At 55.5% G+C, this 17918-nt stretch overlaps 7 protein-coding genes across 7 annotated transcripts; 3 read left to right on the top strand and 4 right to left on the bottom strand.

Moving 5' to 3' along the window:
* Positions 1 to 950: 950 nt before the first annotated feature.
* On the top strand, positions 951 to 2840 carry P170DRAFT_434926 (aldose epimerase family protein). Its single transcript, XM_024848833.1, has one exon. It carries the CDS (start codon positions 1338 to 1340, stop codon positions 2673 to 2675), a length of 1338 nt encoding a protein of 445 aa, XP_024708524.1. The 5' UTR covers positions 951 to 1337; the 3' UTR covers positions 2676 to 2840.
* On the bottom strand, positions 2821 to 4902 carry P170DRAFT_434925 (putative actin-related protein RO7). The gene has a single exon (XM_024848832.1). The coding sequence runs from the start codon at positions 4644 to 4646 to the stop codon at positions 2976 to 2978; it is 1671 nt and encodes a 556-aa protein (XP_024708523.1). The 5' UTR covers positions 4647 to 4902; the 3' UTR covers positions 2821 to 2975.
* A 140-nt stretch (positions 4903 to 5042) lies between these two features.
* On the top strand, positions 5043 to 7991 carry P170DRAFT_404162 (crossover junction endodeoxyribonuclease). Its single transcript, XM_024846510.1, has 2 exons — positions 5043 to 5119; positions 5241 to 7991. Exons 1-2 carry the CDS (start codon positions 5106 to 5108, stop codon positions 7798 to 7800), a joined length of 2574 nt encoding a protein of 857 aa, XP_024708522.1. The 5' UTR covers positions 5043 to 5105; the 3' UTR covers positions 7801 to 7991.
* A 352-nt stretch (positions 7992 to 8343) lies between these two features.
* Positions 8344 to 8750, bottom strand: P170DRAFT_125642 (uncharacterized protein). Its single transcript, XM_024842385.1, has one exon. It carries the CDS (start codon positions 8661 to 8663, stop codon positions 8439 to 8441), a length of 225 nt encoding a protein of 74 aa, XP_024708521.1. The 5' UTR covers positions 8664 to 8750; the 3' UTR covers positions 8344 to 8438.
* A 48-nt stretch (positions 8751 to 8798) lies between these two features.
* Positions 8799 to 10326, bottom strand: P170DRAFT_434923 (putative phosphatidate cytidylyltransferase). The gene has a single exon (XM_024848831.1). The coding sequence runs from the start codon at positions 10000 to 10002 to the stop codon at positions 8839 to 8841; it is 1164 nt and encodes a 387-aa protein (XP_024708520.1). The 5' UTR covers positions 10003 to 10326; the 3' UTR covers positions 8799 to 8838.
* Positions 10327 to 10483: 157 nt separating this feature from the next.
* spb4 (ATP-dependent RNA helicase SPB4) lies at positions 10484 to 12712 on the top strand. Its single transcript, XM_024846509.1, has 3 exons — positions 10484 to 10860; positions 10920 to 11429; positions 11486 to 12712. Exons 1-3 carry the CDS (start codon positions 10571 to 10573, stop codon positions 12600 to 12602), a joined length of 1917 nt encoding a protein of 638 aa, XP_024708519.1. The 5' UTR covers positions 10484 to 10570; the 3' UTR covers positions 12603 to 12712.
* Positions 12713 to 13714: 1002 nt separating this feature from the next.
* P170DRAFT_473090 (uncharacterized protein) lies at positions 13715 to 17482 on the bottom strand (the record flags this gene model as incomplete). Its single annotated transcript, XM_024853009.1, has 2 exons — positions 13715 to 14159; positions 14229 to 17482. The coding sequence occupies 2 exons, from the start codon at positions 17480 to 17482 to the stop codon at positions 13715 to 13717; spliced, it is 3699 nt and encodes a 1232-aa protein (XP_024708518.1).
* Between the last annotated feature and the right edge of the window lie 436 nt (positions 17483 to 17918).

The following is a 17918-nucleotide window of genomic DNA, read 5'->3' as shown; positions in this document are numbered from 1 at the left end:
ATTCGGCGTCGCCAGGGGTCCCAAGAATGTCGGGAGAAGAGGCTGAGCTTTGGCTGTACATAGCGGTATGCCACGGGGGGATGCGATTCATGGGAGGGGCGGAGGAACCCCCGACCGCGTCTCGTCGATTAAAGTTGATTGAGCCGGCACAGCGAGTGCAATCAGGCGAGTTGGGACATTGTCCCAAAGCAAGGTAGTCCAATTAGCAGAGAAATCAAGTAGACCAAGAGGAGTAACCAAGAGAAAGCTGATAGCAGATGGCGGGGAAGCACAACAACATCGCATGTCCAAACAACTCTCCCGATGCGGCAGGCCGCGATGGATTACGTCAGCGCGGGATAATGTTGCTCCGGTCCGAGTGTTATGGAGGCGGAGAGAGACCAAGTGTGCACTTTCCCCGGATTCCAGACTGGGTTCAGTAGGAGTTACTCGAGTACCACGGCGAAGTCCCAGTTATCGAGGATGAACCATGAAAGCATACAGACAGGTCCCCATGCCTCTGGGGTCCATACCTCTGATTCGGTCCAATTCCTGAATCAAACTCAACTAGGCACATGCATACAGCAGCAGCACAGAGATAATTTCCCCGAGAAAATCCCTGGTGGCCTGAGGACGGCACCGTGGAACCGTGACTGGCGGCGGATGGGACTTCCACCGGCCAGTTGGTGCCTGAAAGTTTCTCCCAGCCACCTGACCGCGGGGAGGGAATCCTCCGCAATTGCCTCATCGGCTGTCAGAAAGGAATCCTACTACGGAAAGAAAGGAATCCTACCGAAGGCACTACGCCGTAAGAAAGGAGGATCTTCCCCGCAATCCGAACTTCCCATCCCCCACTGAGAATTGCCCCGTCAGGACTAGCGCCATCGCCGGCAGCCGCGTGGCTGGACGTCCTCCGATTCTTTGTCTCTCCAGTACGGAGTATTCGACCAGTACTCGACTCCTCGACCCCAGCTCATCCCGCCACCGAGGTCACTCCAAGAATTGGCATTCGGCCCAATTCCCACCGCATCCCGGACCTCCATTCCCTAGTGGCGGACGGGCCCATTCTCCAACCCCTGTTCTCGACTCTGGATCCCGTCATCCCTGAGCTTGTTGGCAGTTACACGCGCACTAGACCTCCTAGTCTCTGGCGACATTCACTCGGTGCTCCACTGTCTCTGTTCACTGTTGGCTCGGATAATTCACCACCCCGTCCCAATTGAACTCAACGCAACGCCATTGTCCGTTGGTTCCTGCGCCCTGGTTCCCACCCCCGCTTGCTGGTCAGGCGGTCGTCATGAGGTAGAGGGGAAAAATATTTTTTATTTTTTTTTTCTGTATAATATATAAGCCGTGCTATGCTTCCTCCCTCCGCCTCTCCCAGCCAGGGTTCCTCTCTCTGTCCGACCCGCTTCTTCTCCCCGCGCTTCTTCTACGTCTACTGCTTGATCTTCCTGTCCATCACTGCTCTCATCGGAGTCAAGATGCATCTGAAAAACTACCTCCCCGTCGCCCTTCTCGGGGTGTCGGCGCTGGCTCAATCCCCGACCCCCTCGCCCTCCGCAGACCCCTTCAAGGTCTACACCATCAGCGCCGCCAACATCACCGCCAAAGTGATCCCCTACGGCGCGCGTCTGACCTCGCTGCTGGTGCCAGACCGGCACGGTAAACCGCAGGACATCGTCGTGGGCTACGACGACCCCAAGGACTACCTGAAAGACACCAAGACCAACCACACCTTCTTCGGCGCCGTCGTCGGCCGCTACGCCAACCGCATCAAGAACGGCACCTTCGAGGTCGACTCGACCAAGTACCAGATCGCCACCAATGAGAACGGCGGCGCCGACACCCTCCACGGCGGCATCGTCGGCTACGACGCCCGCAACTGGACCGTCACCTCGCACACCAACTCCTCCGTCACCTTCACCCTGCACGACCGCGGCCTGGAGAAGTTCCCCGGCGAGGTCATCACCCACGCCGTCTTCGCCGTCGACAGCACCCCCTCCGCCGACAACCCGGCCGGTCTGCCCCAGCTCACCACCAAGCTGATCTCCCTGGCCCTGACGCAGACCACCCCCATCATGCTCTCCAACCACATCTACTGGAACCTGAACGCCTTCCAGAAGCCCACCATCCTCAACGACACCTTCCTGCAGCTGCCCCTATCCCAGCGCCTCATCGGCACCGACGGCATCCTCATCCCCAACGGCACCATCCTCGGCGTCGACGCCTACAAGGGCAGCCCCGACTTCACCCAGGGGAAGCTCGTCGGCCGCGACCTCAAGAACGCCCAGGGGCTCTGCGGCGACGACTGCACCGGCTACGACAACTGCTTCGTCGTCGACCGCCCAGCCCAGTCCGCCGCCTCCAACTCCGTGGTCCCCGTCCTGCGCGCCAACTCCTCCGCCACCGGCATCAGCCTCGAGGTTGCCACCAACCAGCAGGCCGTCCAGATCTACTCCTGCAACGGCCAGAACGGCACCATCCCCATCAAGCCGTCGCAGGCCAAGAAGAACAAGGACGCCAAGATCGACGGCGCCAAGGCCGTCAACAAGTACGGCTGCCTGGTCATCGAGCCCGAGGGCTGGATCGACGGCATCAATAACCCCGAGTGGGGCCAGCTGGGCGATCAGGTCTTTTCGCCGGAGAGCGCGCCGGCGGTCAATTGGGCGACGTACAGGTTCGGGACGGTTTGAGGATCGGTCTGGATGAAGGAGCAAAGGACTTGGACTTGGTCTGGAAGACTACTAATGATTTTCACTTCGCATTGTCTTTTATTTTGAGCGTTCTCAGCTACTCCGTGTACATACTCGTCGTTTGTCAATAATAGGGCTAGCAATTGAGGACTTTAATTCATGGTACTACTAGTCGGGTATCATTTCTATCATCGGGACCTGCACAAATCACAAGGAATGAATAAACACGTCCATCTCCCTGTCTCGTCTCTCCATCTGCCACTTTACATTCCAGAAAGATCCATCACATCAACAGGCCATTCAACCCCACCCAGCCAACGTCCAACTCGACCGATCCCCACCGGAGCGCAAGCCGGACCGTCGATCGGCGGCATGGCCATGCGATTCCAAGTCCCGGCTGGCTCCCGAAAGACCCTGTTGGAGGTACTTCTCTCGCTCGATCTCGACCAATCCGCGAACCTTGAGGCTGGAGACGAGACTGGCCCCGGCCCAGGGCCCGAGGGACTCGACCTCGCGCAGGACGCCCTGGATCTGCGGCTTGGTGTCCTTGTCTTTGTTGTTGCGGCGAATCTTCTGCTCGATGTGGTCGATCTCTTCTTCGTTTTCGGGATCTTCGTCTTGGCTAACAGGACGGGGCGAATTTTCGCGGTCAGGGGTTTCTGTAGGTGGGGGAGTTGATGAGATTTGTTGCTGGCTGAGTCGCAGGTCTTGCAGCTTCTGTCGCTGCTGTTCGATGACCTTGCCTCGCACCGGACTCCAGCCGTACCGATCGACGAGGAAGGCGACTTCGTCGAGAACCCGGCGTCGGATTCCCGGGATGTGAGACCCGCCGCCGACAAACACGATGCGCGACATACAGGTGCCTCGCGCATCGGGCGGCAGATCCAAGAGGGCATTGTAGACCAGCAACGGGACTGGTTTCTCCTCGTCGTCCAAATCGCAATCGGCCGCGTCCTCCGCGAAGAGAACCTTCTCCACCGGCTCTGCGAACGTGCCGAACGGAACGTCAATATAATCCGAGCTCGGGCTCGACGGCGACGGAATCGACACGATCCTCTCCTCTACCGGAGTCGCTTCATCCTCGTGGCTGGATTCCTTGGCCTCTCGAGGCTTGCACCAGGCAAACCTGCTCACCAGTTCCTCGCAGTATTCGAAATCCACCGTAATCTCATCCGACGCTCCTCCCGCCGACGAAAGACGAGTCATCGCCCTCCCCGTCTCCTGCAGCAGCGCCTTCATGGCTCTCGTGCTCCGCCGGGTCGTGATCTCACGGTACTCATACACGCCATTGACGACGGTCTCGCCCCATCCGAGATCGACCACCAGCGCCGAGCGCACTCCGGCCGCGGTGGTCGTCACCACGGGGCTCTGCAGCAGCGTGATGCTTGGGAACCGCCAGCGGCCAAACAGCGTCGACAGGACCGACGACAGCAGCGGATGCGGCAGGACCGACGGCAGGACCAGAACCAGCCGGGACGTGCCCGCGTCCGTCAACAGGTACTTATTATACGTCTCGCGGAACATGCGCTCGATCTTGTCCTCCACCAGGCCGAGGTCCACGTCGCGCAGATCCATCTTCCACAGCTCATACCGCCCCGTCCAGTCCTCCGGCGTGCGAGCCAGCGGACCCGACCCATCATCATCACTGCCCCCCTTCACCCAACCTCTGTAATCGCCCGCGCGTCTGCAATCTTCGGGGCCGCAGCCGACGACGCACACGGGGGCGCTGTCGCCCTCGAACCCGGCGCGGAGCCACCGCGCCCCGAACTCGAAGATGATGGCATCTTCTTCGCCGCGGAACGACGAGCTGGCGGACGAGGTGCTCGCGAAGGAGGAGTTGTTGGACCGCAGCTGGTGCTGCGGCGTGGACGGGCGCCCGGACTGGCTGTGTCGGAAACTCATGGATAATCGTGGATTGTGGGGGATGGGACGCTGGTCATCGAATGTGGGCGACGTAACGGTACTGGTCATATCTTGGGGGATCAGCGATTCAGGACTACCCCGGACTGCGTCGGGTTGGGCGCGTAGTTCGATTCAATTCAATTCAATTCAAGAACACGGAGGATCGGAGACGGGTGATGGACGGACGTGGGCGGGCAACGCGCGAATCATACTGTAACCATGCTGGTTCCCATGGGCGCTCAAGGACTGAATGAATTAATTCATGCCGATGATCGGGGCAATCAGTGAATTAGAATAGTCGATTAAGTCAAAGTCTCGCCGGCAGAAGGTAGTCGGAGAGCGCAGACAAGGAAGTGGAAGCAACGAGGACGACCGGATCTTCATCGGGCCGTCGCATCAATTCATCGGCGTCAACAAACCAACCAAAACAACAAGTCCAGCCAACGTGGTGTCTCCACAACTGTCCTGCAACGGAGTGCAGATTGGGTTTTTGGTGTTTTTTTTCTGGTTTTTGCGAAATCCGCCCGGATGGGGATCCCTGGGTAAGTGTGGCTGTTGTGGTGTCGGGAGTCCTGGATATATATCCGTACTTTACACCCTCTGTCAACCGCTCTCAACTCACCAACCCACTCGTTCTGCCGGACAAGTCACTAATGTCAACAGACTTATCAATGCGATCGGCACTGGCGAACGCATTTCCCTGTCCAGATTGGCCGTGAACCACCTGGAGCGAACAGCACGGCCGATCCGAATCGCGGTGGACATTTCGATATGGCTTTTCCAGGTGCAAGCCGGGCGAGGCGGCACGAACCCCGAACTACGCACGTTATTCTATAGACTGCTGAAGCTGCTCGCCCTGCCTATTCATCCGCTGTTCGTGTACGACGGGAAAGAGAAGCCGCCGTTCAAGAGAGGCAAGGCCTCGGGAGGCAGCGCCGGGAACCTCCCGATCATCCGCCTGTCCAAGGTCCTAGTGGATCTCTTCAAGTTTCCACGGCACGATGCTCCGGGGGAGGCAGAGGCAGAATGCGCGAGACTGCAGACCGCAGGGGTCGTGGACGCCGTGATGAGTAACGATGTCGACGCGTTGATGTTTGGGTCTTCGTGGACGGTGATGAATTTCTCGAAGGAGAGTGGGAGCGGGACGACGGCTGCGACGCATGTCACTTGCTACCGGATGGGCGATGGGGAGAAGAATCCGTCAGTTGCCAAGCTCGATCGCGCTGGGATGATCTTGTTTGCGATGCTGAGTGGTGGCGATTACCTGCCGTCGGGGGTTCCCAAGTGCGGGAACAAGTTGGCTGCGGAAATCGCGAGAGCTGGATTTGGGGCAGATCTTTTGGAAATCATCAATTCGAACAGGGCTAGTCTCGAAACGCAGCTGAGCGAATGGAGAGAGCGGCTCCAGTACGAGCTGGAGGAGAACGAAAGCGGTTATTTCACCACGAAGCACAAGGCGGTTCGAGTGCCGGAGTCGTTCCCGGATAAGACGATTCTCTCGTACTACGCCAAACCCGTGGTGTCTACACAGTCCGACATATCAAGTCTACGCAGCCGCCTGGTGAATGCATGGGATCAGGATCTCAACCCCCTGGAATTGAGAACATTCGCAGCGAATGCGTTCGAGTGGAACTATCGCTCTGGGGCCAGGAAGATGATCAGGCTACTGGCTGAGCCTCTCGTCTCGTATCGACTTCGCCTGGGAAAACCACCCTCCGCATTTGCGGATAATGAGCCGAAACTCTCGGATGTCGATGCGCCGATGCTTCAGAAAGTGTACAAAAGCCGAACAAGCTTTAGCACGGACGGATTAACGGAACTGCAGTTAGACTTTGTTCCCATCGACGTTGTTGGCTTGGATCTGTTCGCCGAAGAACCTAACCCCCCGCTCCCTTCGCAGGAAACGACGGCCAACGTGTCAGGCGATGAAGAGGACGCTCTGGAAGAGCCTGCTGCGCCCCAGTCGCCTGTAAAGAAGCGCGTGACGAAGCGATACGACCCTCTTGCTTCGGAGAAGATCTGGATCTTCGAAACTCTAGCCTCGATAGGCATTCCGCAGGTGGTGCAAAACTGGAAAAAAGAAGAGGCTGAGAAGTCGGCGCCAAAGAAGCCAGCCGGCCGGAAGACAGGACCGAGGAAAAAGGGACCAATTGATCCGGGCATGAAGCGAGGAAGCATCCTCAAATACGGAACCCTCACCAAGGAGCGCTCGGAGATCTCTCAGTTCAGGAACGCTTCACTCCTCGAGGCTGCTGTCTCGGGAACACCATCGAAGAATGGCTCGTCGACGCCTGGGCAGGCCAGTGGCTCGACCGCACCTTCTGGAACGTCGTATGGCAACGATTTTGGCTTTCGAATGCCGGCATTTGACCAGGATCTCGGATTCGACGACCTCACCGATAGGTTCTCCTTATTCTGCAATGTCTCACCTGATGCAGGCATCAAGCGACACCCGCTGATGAACCGGTCTCGTGGGCCAGGGCAGCGGAGAGCCGTTGCGCCTGGTGCTGAGGTAGAAGTCCTGGACATCATCGATTCAGAGCCTTTGGATTGCTCTCCACCGGCAGCCACCCCTCGACTTCGAATGAGCTACTCAAATTCCAGTTATGAGGAGCTATCGCTAGCAGATAGCACAGCGAATGCTGCGCATTCATCCTCTCCTGACCACACGGCTCGCCGCCCCAAGTCGAAACCCGCTCGATCGAAGCACCAAGAATCTTCCGAGGTGCAGGAGCTAGAACAAGCCGTATCATCAATCATTCTCGAAGATATCGACGGCAGCCCGAAAAAGAGCACCAAACCTCGCTCGCGTCGTTCGAAGATCGAACCAAGCATCCCCAAGAAAGAGTGCAAAGAGGCCAAATCCACCCCCGATCCATCAGACCACCCCACCCCATCCACAAAATCCAGCCCCTCTCGTGTCCAGGATCTTTTGGAAAAAGCGTCCCTTGACATGCCTTCTCTGCGAAAACAGCAACGCAAGAACACGCCCTCGAGCACGCAGGAATCCGACGCCAAACCATCAACCTTTCAACCAAAAACCACCACACCAGCCACCTCGAGTCGTGAAGCCCCTGCTACAGTTTCACACGTGGACTCGATCGTCGCGTGCGATGGGTACTGGACCGTTGACGCTGATCCGGAATCCGAGCTGGTCTCGAACGGCAAGAAGGGCGGTGCAAAGCAGCGCTTTCGACGCGTTAGCGTCTTGGATTTGACGTGATTGGCCGTATTTGAAAGTCTGGAGGTCTCTAGGTAGACCAGATGTGCATAATATTGGCGATTTCTTTTAGGCGTTGGGTGGATGATTCATCTGGAGTTTTATTTATTTCTTTCTTCTTTTTTACCCCCGTCCCTCATAGTATCGTATCGGTTGGATCCTTACCTTTCTCTACATACCTAATTATATCCAATACATACATACCTCTTCGAGCATATGCCCATGGTCCTGGGTAAATATAGATATAGTAGACGGGTCATGATTACCTGACGAGTTGCATGTCCCTCTTATGCACGATTGATGATTCTTCAAAGAACCATCTACGCTAATTCATTGTAGACTACCAATTCAATTATCTATTCTTTCCTATCCTTTCTATCTACCTATCTATCAAAGAGAACCAAGAAAGACAAAACAAAACAATAAAACCCAGCATGACGCGCCATAGCTAACCAGCCTGTCCAACCTAGCCTAACCATCCCATCCGGTTAATTTGATCCATGGTATTATGAGCGAAGAAAGTGCAAGAAGGAAAAGTAAAAAGAAGAAAAGAGAAACAGTTACCGTTAGAGGTAACATTAGACAGGGGTTCGGGTGGTATGGTGTGGTAGAATATGAGCAAGAAGAGCCAAAAAGAGGAGTCAGTGGAAGGAAAGCGTATGTGTTTGTTTGTTTAATAGGTGTAGACATAAGTAATAAGAATGGAAACGGCCTGGCCCTGATTGTTTAGTTATTGGACAGGGCCAAGAGAGTGGGAGAGTGGTATATTTGACCAAAAGGATGAGATTATTATCGAGGGTATATGAATAACGGGAAAAGGAAATATGAAAGGGAAGAAAGAGAGCCAAGGACGAGAGATGACCCATCCCCTCCGGTGTTGTATTTATGATCCTCCTATGTGGTCTCAAGACAGTAATGTGCAATGCAATGTACAAGGGAATCAATCGAATCGAATCAAAACGCCAGAAAAGAGAAGAGAGAAGGAGGGGGGGGGGGGGGGGGGGGGAGGAAAACGAAAAGAAAGTATTGTTCTATCCACTCTTAGCCAAAAACCTTCAGGAAACCCCAGAGTCCAACTCCACTCAAAATGGGGATGGTGAAGTTGTCATCCCAGCCGAACAGGTCCACGAACTCGCTTCCGGCAGCAACAAGGCCGGAGACGACGCTCATGACGCCCAAGGCCAAGGGACCCGTGATGACGGCTTGAGAAGTGTCGGCTGTCCAGCCGATAAGACCCTTGATCGAGTCTGGGATGAGGTTCAGACGACCGGTGAACATGAAGGCGTCTTCGGGGTCGTTGGGGAACGGGCCAACATGGGGCACGAAGTAGCCCCAGAAGGCAGCGGCAGTGATGACGCCGACTAACCAGGCACTCAGGGTACCGGCGAAGCTCTTTCCCTTGCGCAGGGAGAAGGTGTAGCGGCCATAAAGACGACCGAATGTGGAGGCGGCAGTGTCGCACCAACTGAGCAGAAGGACGCCCATGACGCCGACGTCCTTGGGGAAAAAGCGCAGGACGGTGTAGGCGCCCAGCAGGTACCAGATCACACCGTTGTATCCCGAAACTTCAGTTTCGCGCATCAGGGCTCCGACGCAGCGGATGTAGAGCTTGTTGACTGTTTCCGAGCGATGGCGGATCAGATCGGTTGCGGCGATCGGCACGAGTGCGGAGAACAACCATGGGGTGATCTGCAGGGTTTGTATCCCGCGACTGTATAGGTGGAGAGTCAGGAAACCGATCGACACGTGAAGGAGCTTCCGTGGAATCTCATGGCGATGGATGAAACTGCGGTACCGCGCATGAAGTGGGATCAGACCCAGGGGCGAAGGTGATCGAGAGATTTCGTGCAAGACACCGTCGACCTTGGTAGCGATTGGTGACAGATAACCGTTGGTCTTTCCTTGTCCATTCGTCTTTTGGTCCGGGTTGTCTGCCGGCATCATTGGATTTGACTTCCTCTTGCGCTGACGGGCCGATCCCGTCGCATTCTTCGGTTTGCGACTGGGGGTTCGCGAACGATTCAGCTCTGGATCCGAGTCATCGTTATCCTCCTCCACGACCTCCCCTAAGCGCTGTCGCCGTGCTGCGGAGCGGGTTGTCGGACCGGCATATCCGTCTCGGGAGGTTGACCGAGTTTCTGAGGGCGCAGGCGAAGGAGAAATGACTCGCGGAGTCTCCGGGATGGCATCTTGGGAGGAAGACATGTCGACCCTGAACGCGAAGGGCGGAAGGATCGGTCTCTGGACTAGCCCAGATAGAGGCCGCTGGCGCAGAGACAGGCGATCACAGGCAAGGATGCCGGAAAATAAAAAGTGATCTGCTTCGAACGACGCAATGGTGGGCGATTTTTATCGAGGAAGACGTTCCACAGGACGAAGGAGGGGGATCAACAAATAGGTGAACTATTGATGCGAAAGAGGACTGGGGGACAAGTTATAGATACAGCCGCGCATCACGTTCAAAATATAGACAGCAGAAATCGGCATAGCACGCAGAGCCCGAGTGGCAGTGGAGGCGACGAGTCTGGCAGGTTCTCGCGTGAGAAGAAAAGAAAACCGTCGCTCTTCCGCCGAATCCGTACATGGTCACGTGTGGCAGAACTCTCACCGCCCGCGGTATCTAATCGGCGATCTTTTTTGATAAGCATTTTTCTTTTTTTTTTTTTTATCTGGAATTGTCATGGATTGATCTGGATCGTCGCCGGAATTCCCCTCGTGTCCACGCCATCGTTTCGGAAGAGACCCCCAAGGAGTCTATTTCGATCTCACTGCCATGGCCTCCAAACCTCCATCCGGCGCATCTGCCAGATCCTGGGATGGCGTGAAGCCCCCTCTGTCGGAATGGGTGCTGGATGCCGTCGCCTCCATGGGTTTCACTCGGATGACCCCCGTGCAAGCCTCCGCAATTCCTCTATTTATGGCGCATAAGGATGTTGTCGTGGAGGCAGTTACCGGAAGTGGGAAGACTCTATCTTTCCTGATTCCCGTGGTGGAGAAGCTCCTGCGTTTGGAGGAGCCCATCAAGAAGCATCATGTCGGTGCTATTGTTATTTCTCCGACAAGGTAAGTTATTCCTCCAACATGGACACTCGGGAATGCAATTGTGCTAATTATACCCCCAGAGAACTTGCGCTACAGATCTACAATGTCTTGAAGTCGTTACTGGCCTTCCACCCTCCATCCGCCGCCGCCCTGAACCCTTCGGACGATGAAAATGCGCCGCGCAAGAAAGAATCTTCGTCGACCCTCAAAGTCGTTCCACAACTTCTGCTCGGGGGTGGAACTACTCCCGCCGAGGACCTCAGCACCTTCTTGAAACAATCGCCGAACTTGCTGGTGTCGACCCCGGGTCGTCTGTTGGAATTGCTCTCCTCTCCTCACGTTCACTGCCCTCAATCGTCGTTCGAGATGCTTGTGTTGGACGAGGCAGACAGGCTTTTGGATCTTGGTTTCAAAGATACTTTGCAGAACATCCTGCGTCGCCTACCCAAACAAAGACGTACGGGTCTGTTTAGTGCTAGTATCAGTGAGGCAGTTGATCAAATTGTCCGAGTTGGTCTGCGCAACCCGGTCAAAGTATTGGTTAAAGTGAAGGGGACTTCGGGTGTGCAGGATAAGCGCACACCGGCCAGGTCAGTGGATTCCTCTGTTCTTTAAAAGACCACCCCTTTGACTAATGTTGATACAGTCTACAAATGACCTACCTTACCACTCCGCCATTGCACAAATTCTCCGCCCTCAAACACATCCTCTCCACCGTCCAACCGACACCCCAAAAAACGATCTTCTTCCTTTCGACTTGCTCAGGCGTCGACTATCTCTCTGCGATATTCCCTCTGATCCTGGGCGAGGATTTCCAACTGATCCCACTCCACGGAAAGCACCCCGCGAACGTTCGCGAGAAGAACTTCAACCGCTTCGTCAACTCCGTCACCCCAGCAATCCTCCTCACCACCGACGTTGCATCCCGTGGGCTGGACATCCCCTCCGTTGACCTTGTCGTCCAAATCGACCCTCCATCCGACCCGAAGACCTTCATCCATCGTTGCGGCCGTGCCGGCCGTGCCGGCCGCAGGGGAATCAGTGTCGTTATGCTACACCCGGGACGCGAAGAAGATTACGTCTCGTTCCTCGAGGTCCGCAAAACTCCCGTGACGCCGTTCCCCCATCCCATCTCCGTCTCCGACGCCGAGGCCACCGCCGATATCGACACGGCGCGCAAAGCGGTGCTGAAAGACCGCGCCCTGCATGACCGAGGCCAGAAGGCTTTCGTCAGCTGGCTGAGAAGTTACAGCAAGCACCAAGCAGCTAGTATTTTCCGTGTCGCGGACCTGGACTGGGAGGGGCTTGGTAAAGCGTGGGCGCTGCTCAAGTTGCCCAAGATGCCTGAACTGAAGAAGTTCGAAGGCGATAAGACCCTGGGCATGGACATGGACTGGGACACCTTCACATACAAGGACAAGCAGCGCGAAAAGCGTCGCCAGGAAGTGATCCGAGAAAACGCCGAGAATCCCCAGGAGAACTCGACTAAGCGAAAGGCCAGCGAGAGCGTGGCATGGAGCAACAAGGCTGACAGCAAGAACAAGAAGATGAAGCGTCGCGAGCAGAAGCATGCGCGACAGGAGAGGAACAGATGGGAGAAGATGACGGAAGAAGAGCGCCAGAAGGTCCGGGAGACAGAGGACATGGTGGCCCAGATCAAGGCGAAAAATGACGAAGAACGCCGACTGAGACGGGAAGCAAAAGCTGGAGGAGGGGACAAGCCTGCTGGTGACGAGGATGAATTCGAAGGATTTGATGATTGAGAGAAAAATGCCTCATGTGTTGTGATCGATGATACCTACCTTCCTACCTGTACTCTACTTGATATCCCGATTCTTCCTCAACCTGGCTTATAAGATTCTCTCTTGTAAATAAAATAAAAGGCAATTTACACGATAGTTCTCCCCATACATAGCCCATACATCAAGAACCTCCACTTTAGACTAATATCATCAAACCTAGCCTACAGATCTACATGCAACTACAACTCATCTACAGGAAAATCATCACTAATTGAAATTTATTCATTGTTGAAACCAGTATGCAGTCCTTTTATGACCAACAGAAAACGCCTGGTGTACAAGCTCTCAAGGGAAATGCAAATGCAAAGGCTCAAACATGGCCCCAAGCGGGGAGATGATATCAATAACTCCTCCGCTGAAAACGAAAACACAGAAGACAAAAATACACTAGACAATGAAGGTTCCCAAATCCACAGATCCACATATCACCAACCCATCAAACAATTAGCCTGAGTTCGTCGAGTCAAGTGGAGGGAAAGAAGCAAAAGGGATGCGTGCTGGAGGAGCCAAACATTCAGCGTAAAGCCGAAAGAGGCTGCAACTTGTTAATAGGAGAATGACATTTAGCAGAAGGGCCTGCAAACTTCAACTAAGAGGCTGAAGGAGTCCACGACTGGAATGCCTAAGTACAAGACGAAGGCACTCAACAGAAGGGCCTGCAAACTTCAACTGGAGATTGAAGGAGTCCACGACTGGAATGCCTAAGTACAAGACGAAGGCGCTCAACAGAAGGGCCTGCAAACTTCAACTGGGATAGAAGAGATTGAAGGAGTCCACAACTGAAAATGCTCAAGCACAAGACGATCCATGCCCAAAGCCTCGAAAATCAAACGCACAGAACAGATTTCTGAACCAACATTCCGGACCCATTCGAATTTTGTGACAGCAAGAAGATGGGGATCCAGACAGAGGAGTCAAAGATAAAAAAAAAGAAGATAATAGTTAACAAGAGGATATGCATACATGCCAGAAACCAGAGGAAGAAACAAAACAGACAAGAAGTAGAACAAAGATAGAAAGCATAAAGTCAACGCTTCTTCATCACAATGAGTAAGAGGTCATATGGGAAGGCTCTATGCCTGCTGCTTGAATTCTTCGAAGCCTTGGCAGAAGATATCGTAGGCCTTGTCGACCTCGGACTCTTTCCACACTTGAGCAACGACGTCAATAACGGTTTGACTGATACCCAGGCTTTCCTGGTAACTCTGTCTAGCGGGCCACTGGAGCTGAGTAATGTCTCCGGAAGGACAGTTTTCAAAAAGCCACTTGGTATCTTCGGCGATTTCATCATCACCGAGATCCTCAAGAGACCTGCTTTCGATGCGAGCGTCCGGAGTGATGGTCATAGGACTAGAATAACGACTCGCGGTGCGAAGGCCGCTTGGGGTTTTGGGCTTGTATTTCTCTGCACGGGAGCGAGCCTTGGCGAGAGCTTCCTCATCAACCGCGGCGGCGGGGGTCGACGGAGGGACGACTGGAGTAGGACGAGGTGCAGGAGATGGTGCAGGAGATTGGATACTATCAAGTAAGAAAAATATGTTAGATCTATGGACTATAGAGACCCTAAGTCTTTCAGGTCCAACGTACCTTTCATCAGCCCGAGTCTCCGCGGCAGGAGCAGGGCTAGGAGCGGAAACGCTTGGGGGAGAAGAAGGTCCACTGGATTCGGAAGAGTCATCTGAGAAGGCGTCGTAGTCAAGCTGGAAGGTTCCCTGCGTGTTGGGGATGAATCCTGGACGAGTGCGAGGGTCGATAATCGGAGACGGCGCATACAGGTCTTCCTCTTCATCTTGGACAGTCGGCGCGTGGGTAGATGCGGTGGGGGTAGGCGACGAGGCATCAAGGCTGGACGAAGGGGATCCATTGCCCATCCCAATGAAATGGGATCCGGTGTAAGGGTCGGTAGCGCGGGCACGGGTGCGAAGCTTCGATGGAGTATCCTCGGGGCTAGCGTCAAATCGAACCTTTTTAGACGCTGGGCGATCTGAGCGGAGAGCACTGCGCACAGCAGTTTTAGCCAGGCCTTCAGCTTGCTGAGGAGCAGTAGACGGCCCGGGCACCTCAGGGTCGCTCTCCTCTTCGCTTTCAGAGCTGTAATAGAAGTAATCCAAGTCCATTCCATAGCTGCAGCCAGGGGGGTTGGGAATAACGTCGGGCGACGGCTCACGCTTGCGCTTCGTCTGCTTCTTGGAGCTAGCCTCCTGTGGAGTCTCGCGTCCTCTGGTGTCCTGAGCATGAGAGGCCGATGACGCGCCTTCGATCTGAGCAGTAGACTCCGAAGTGGCAGTAGTGGTAGTACCAACAGTAGTAGTTTGCTCATCAGGGCGTGTATCAGCAACAGATGGCTGCGAAGCAGACTGCAAATAAGAGGACTGCAGAGAGGATGGCTCAGGAAGATCCTTGAGAGGCGTAGAGATATCACCAAGATAGAGAGACTTGTCCATCGGAGGTGGAAAAAGAGACCAGTCACGATGACGCTTCGCAGGCGGCTCCGTGGTCAGGCGACGTCGAGGCTTCCATGGACGGAACTTGGCTTGAGCAGCGACGAATTCGGGTTCAGAATCCACGGTCCGGTTGATACGTTCAGAAGCTGGCTGCGTAATCGGCTGAGAGTTCGAAGAAGGCGATGACTGCTCGGACTGCGCAGTCTGCGCAGTCTGCGCTGGAGAACGACCAAGGCCCGGGATAAGTCGAGAGAACGAGCGAGGCACGGAATTGAGCAGACCGCGAATATTCCAGCCTCTGCGAGGCGTTTCAGGCAAGGTCGATGGAAGAGCTGTTTCTTGAGTGGGTTCAGTAGGTGCGTCCTCAACAGTCTGGTCTTGGTCGGGCTCTGCTGGGGTTTCGACATTCGACAGGGGGGGCTCCGGGCATGGGCTCTGACTTGCGGTCTCCGCTGCCTGGCGATCGGCTCTCTCCTGTTCGACGTACTCCGGCAGCCGAAAGACCGTTCGGTGAATCCTCCCCTGGTTCTCTACTCGCCGTCGCCGCAACCTCTCCGAGTAAGGCACAGAAGTAGATGATAGGCGTCGGGAGAGAGGGGGGAGTCTCCGGGCGAACGGCGTACTCCCTGGGGCGCCCAGATTCCGACGCTTGTTGGCAATCGGGGTCTCTGGCCCGCCAGCCGGTGTTTCCTCGTCACTAAGTTCAGAACGGGCTCGCTTCTTGTTGACTATCTTGTGCGTTAGCTTTTCGTTCGCAGGCCGATCGAGAGCATCCAGGCAGCGGAACGCCTCCCGGGGAACCATCGGGACTTGAGAGGCAGCCGAGGAGACCGACGCTCCAGCGGCAACCTCTTTTCCCGCACCGACCTTTGAGCCACTGGGGCCGGAACTCATCTCCGATTCCGATCGCTCTGGGATTGGAGAGAGTAGAACCGGCACCCGCGGCCGAGAACCCAGGGCAGGAGTTGATAACCTGACTGGCACCGACAGAATTTGCGATCGTTCTGCGGGTTCTCGAACCGCAGCTGGACTGAATTGAGGGCGTCGGACCTCTGCCAAAGCCTCCGGCGCCAACACCCCTTGCCGATCCCTGGCCCGACGACGCCAATTGAGCAAGGCCTCGTCAAGCAACGATCTCGGACTCTCATGGGCCAGGGAGAATGGGTTCGGGGTCTGCTGACTCTGCCGCCGCGCCGATTCCCCAATGTAGGGAAGCTCGAAGGGCGGTGGGGGCTCATCGAAAATCGATGGCCCCCGCGAGTCAACAGGGGCAACGGAGACAGCCACCTGCGAAGCGTGGTGAGAAGAATCACCAGCGACACTCACAGGCACGCCGGTAGGGGCTCTCGTAGGCCGCACTGTCTCCGGTTGCCGCGTTGGGCCGTTGGGCAACCCCGGGGAGCAGACAGCTGCAGGTCGCGGAACGACGTCCGCAAAACTCCACTTTGCAAAATGTTGAGCCAGGTCATCCACCTGATCAAACACTGCAACTGTCTCGCCCCCGGAGCCCACAGCGGAAGTCGAGAGGGAGTCAGCTTCGGGCTGCTGGCTGATCTCTTCGTCGCGTTCCTTGACTGCGACCGACTCCGTCGACTCCGCTGCGGTTGGCTTCGTCACAGCTAGTGATTCAAAGGTGCTTGGTGCTTCGGGCTGCTCCCAAGCAGAATCCTCAGTGGGCCGGACACGCTGGCCCGCCCCCCTTATCTGCTCAAGAAGAGTCTCGTCGATTTCGCCATCGGCGAACAACGGCTCATCGAGCGAAGGGGTCCTTGATCGTTCGGAGAGGGGCGAGCCAATGTCGCTTATGTCCCCGAATATATATTCGGCCCACGAGGCACCGGTGGTTCCAACGGGAGAAAGGGGGGTAGGGGGGTAGGGGGAATTCAAAACATCTTGGGCCCTGGGGATAGGAAGTTCGGGGTCCTGGGGGTGGGTCGACTCACTTTGGGCATCGTCCTTCTCAGCTAAAGCCTGTTCGGCAGTAGTGTTCTCGGACTCTGTGTTTCGGGTTGCGTTGTTTTCTTTGTTCTCGTCGTTTTCGGGAGTTGTCTCCGGGGTTTCGTCCTCGTGAGACTCGGGCTCCTCAGAGGTCGCCTTCGCGGTCTTTCGCGTGGATTTACGGGTTCCTTTTGCGGGGGCCTTTTTCGAAGCAGCCTTGGTCACTGTCTTTTTTGTGGCTGGAGCAGCTTTCTTCTTGGTCACACGCTGGCCCTTTGCGCGAGTCGCAGGCTGTGTAGAGGGTCCGGAGGGTTCTTCTTCGGTGGGATGGGGATCGGTGCGATCGGTGGTATTGGCAGTCTTGGTCTGCGAGGCGCTTCTGGTCGATCGAGTCCGACGAGACGTACTCTCGAGGGAAACGAAGTTGCCAGGCGACTGCTGCTGAGAACGAGTACGCATTTTGGAAGATTCGCGTCACTCAAGGGCGACGGACAGATGCGCTCGAGGTCAGAGGATGAAGGCTTAGCAAGAACGCTAGCTGTTTGAGTAGCTCAGATTTCAAAATAGAGTGGCAAGAGTGTAGAGAAAACAGGTTTGAGTTCAGAAAGGCTTGACAGATGTGGTGAAGACTTGAGATGGAAGTTGTGGTGGATGGAGTTGAGACGTGAAGTGAGATGGGAGGGTGGTGGAAAAGAAAGAGGGAGAGGGAGAAAGAGGGGTGTGGTGGACTTTCTTCAAGAAAATTTTGTTGTGGTCATGCGCGTCATGTCCCCTTGACGAATAGTGGCTGCGACAACATTCACTTACCAGGGACAGCAACTGTGAGGTGAAAGTTGGGACTGCGTTGCAACTGCCTGCCAGGTTTCGCGCTCGAAAATCAAAATCGGGGGGTGCC

Source organism: Aspergillus steynii, assembly GCF_002849105.1.
Source record: "Aspergillus steynii IBT 23096 chromosome Unknown P170scaffold_2, whole genome shotgun sequence".
NCBI lineage: Eukaryota > Fungi > Ascomycota > Eurotiomycetes > Eurotiales > Aspergillaceae > Aspergillus > Aspergillus steynii.
This window is presented reverse-complemented; position numbering and strand designations above follow the sequence as displayed.

Coding starts and splice junctions, on each gene's coding strand:
- P170DRAFT_125642 (XM_024842385.1), bottom strand. CDS start 8,663: ATGGGTCATCTCTCGTCCTTGGCTCTCTTTCTTCCCTTTCATATTTCC.
- P170DRAFT_434926 (XM_024848833.1), top strand. CDS start 1,338: ATGCTTCCTCCCTCCGCCTCTCCCAGCCAGGGTTCCTCTCTCTGTCCG.
- P170DRAFT_434923 (XM_024848831.1), bottom strand. CDS start 10,002: ATGTCTTCCTCCCAAGATGCCATCCCGGAGACTCCGCGAGTCATTTCT.
- P170DRAFT_434925 (XM_024848832.1), bottom strand. CDS start 4,646: ATGACCAGTACCGTTACGTCGCCCACATTCGATGACCAGCGTCCCATC.
- spb4 (XM_024846509.1), top strand. CDS start 10,571: ATGGCCTCCAAACCTCCATCCGGCGCATCTGCCAGATCCTGGGATGGC. Junction 10,861..10,919: donor ATTGTTATTTCTCCGACAAG/GTAAGTTATTCC, acceptor TTATACCCCCAG/AGAACTTGCGCTACAGATCT. Junction 11,430..11,485: donor GATAAGCGCACACCGGCCAG/GTCAGTGGATTC, acceptor ATGTTGATACAG/TCTACAAATGACCTACCTTA.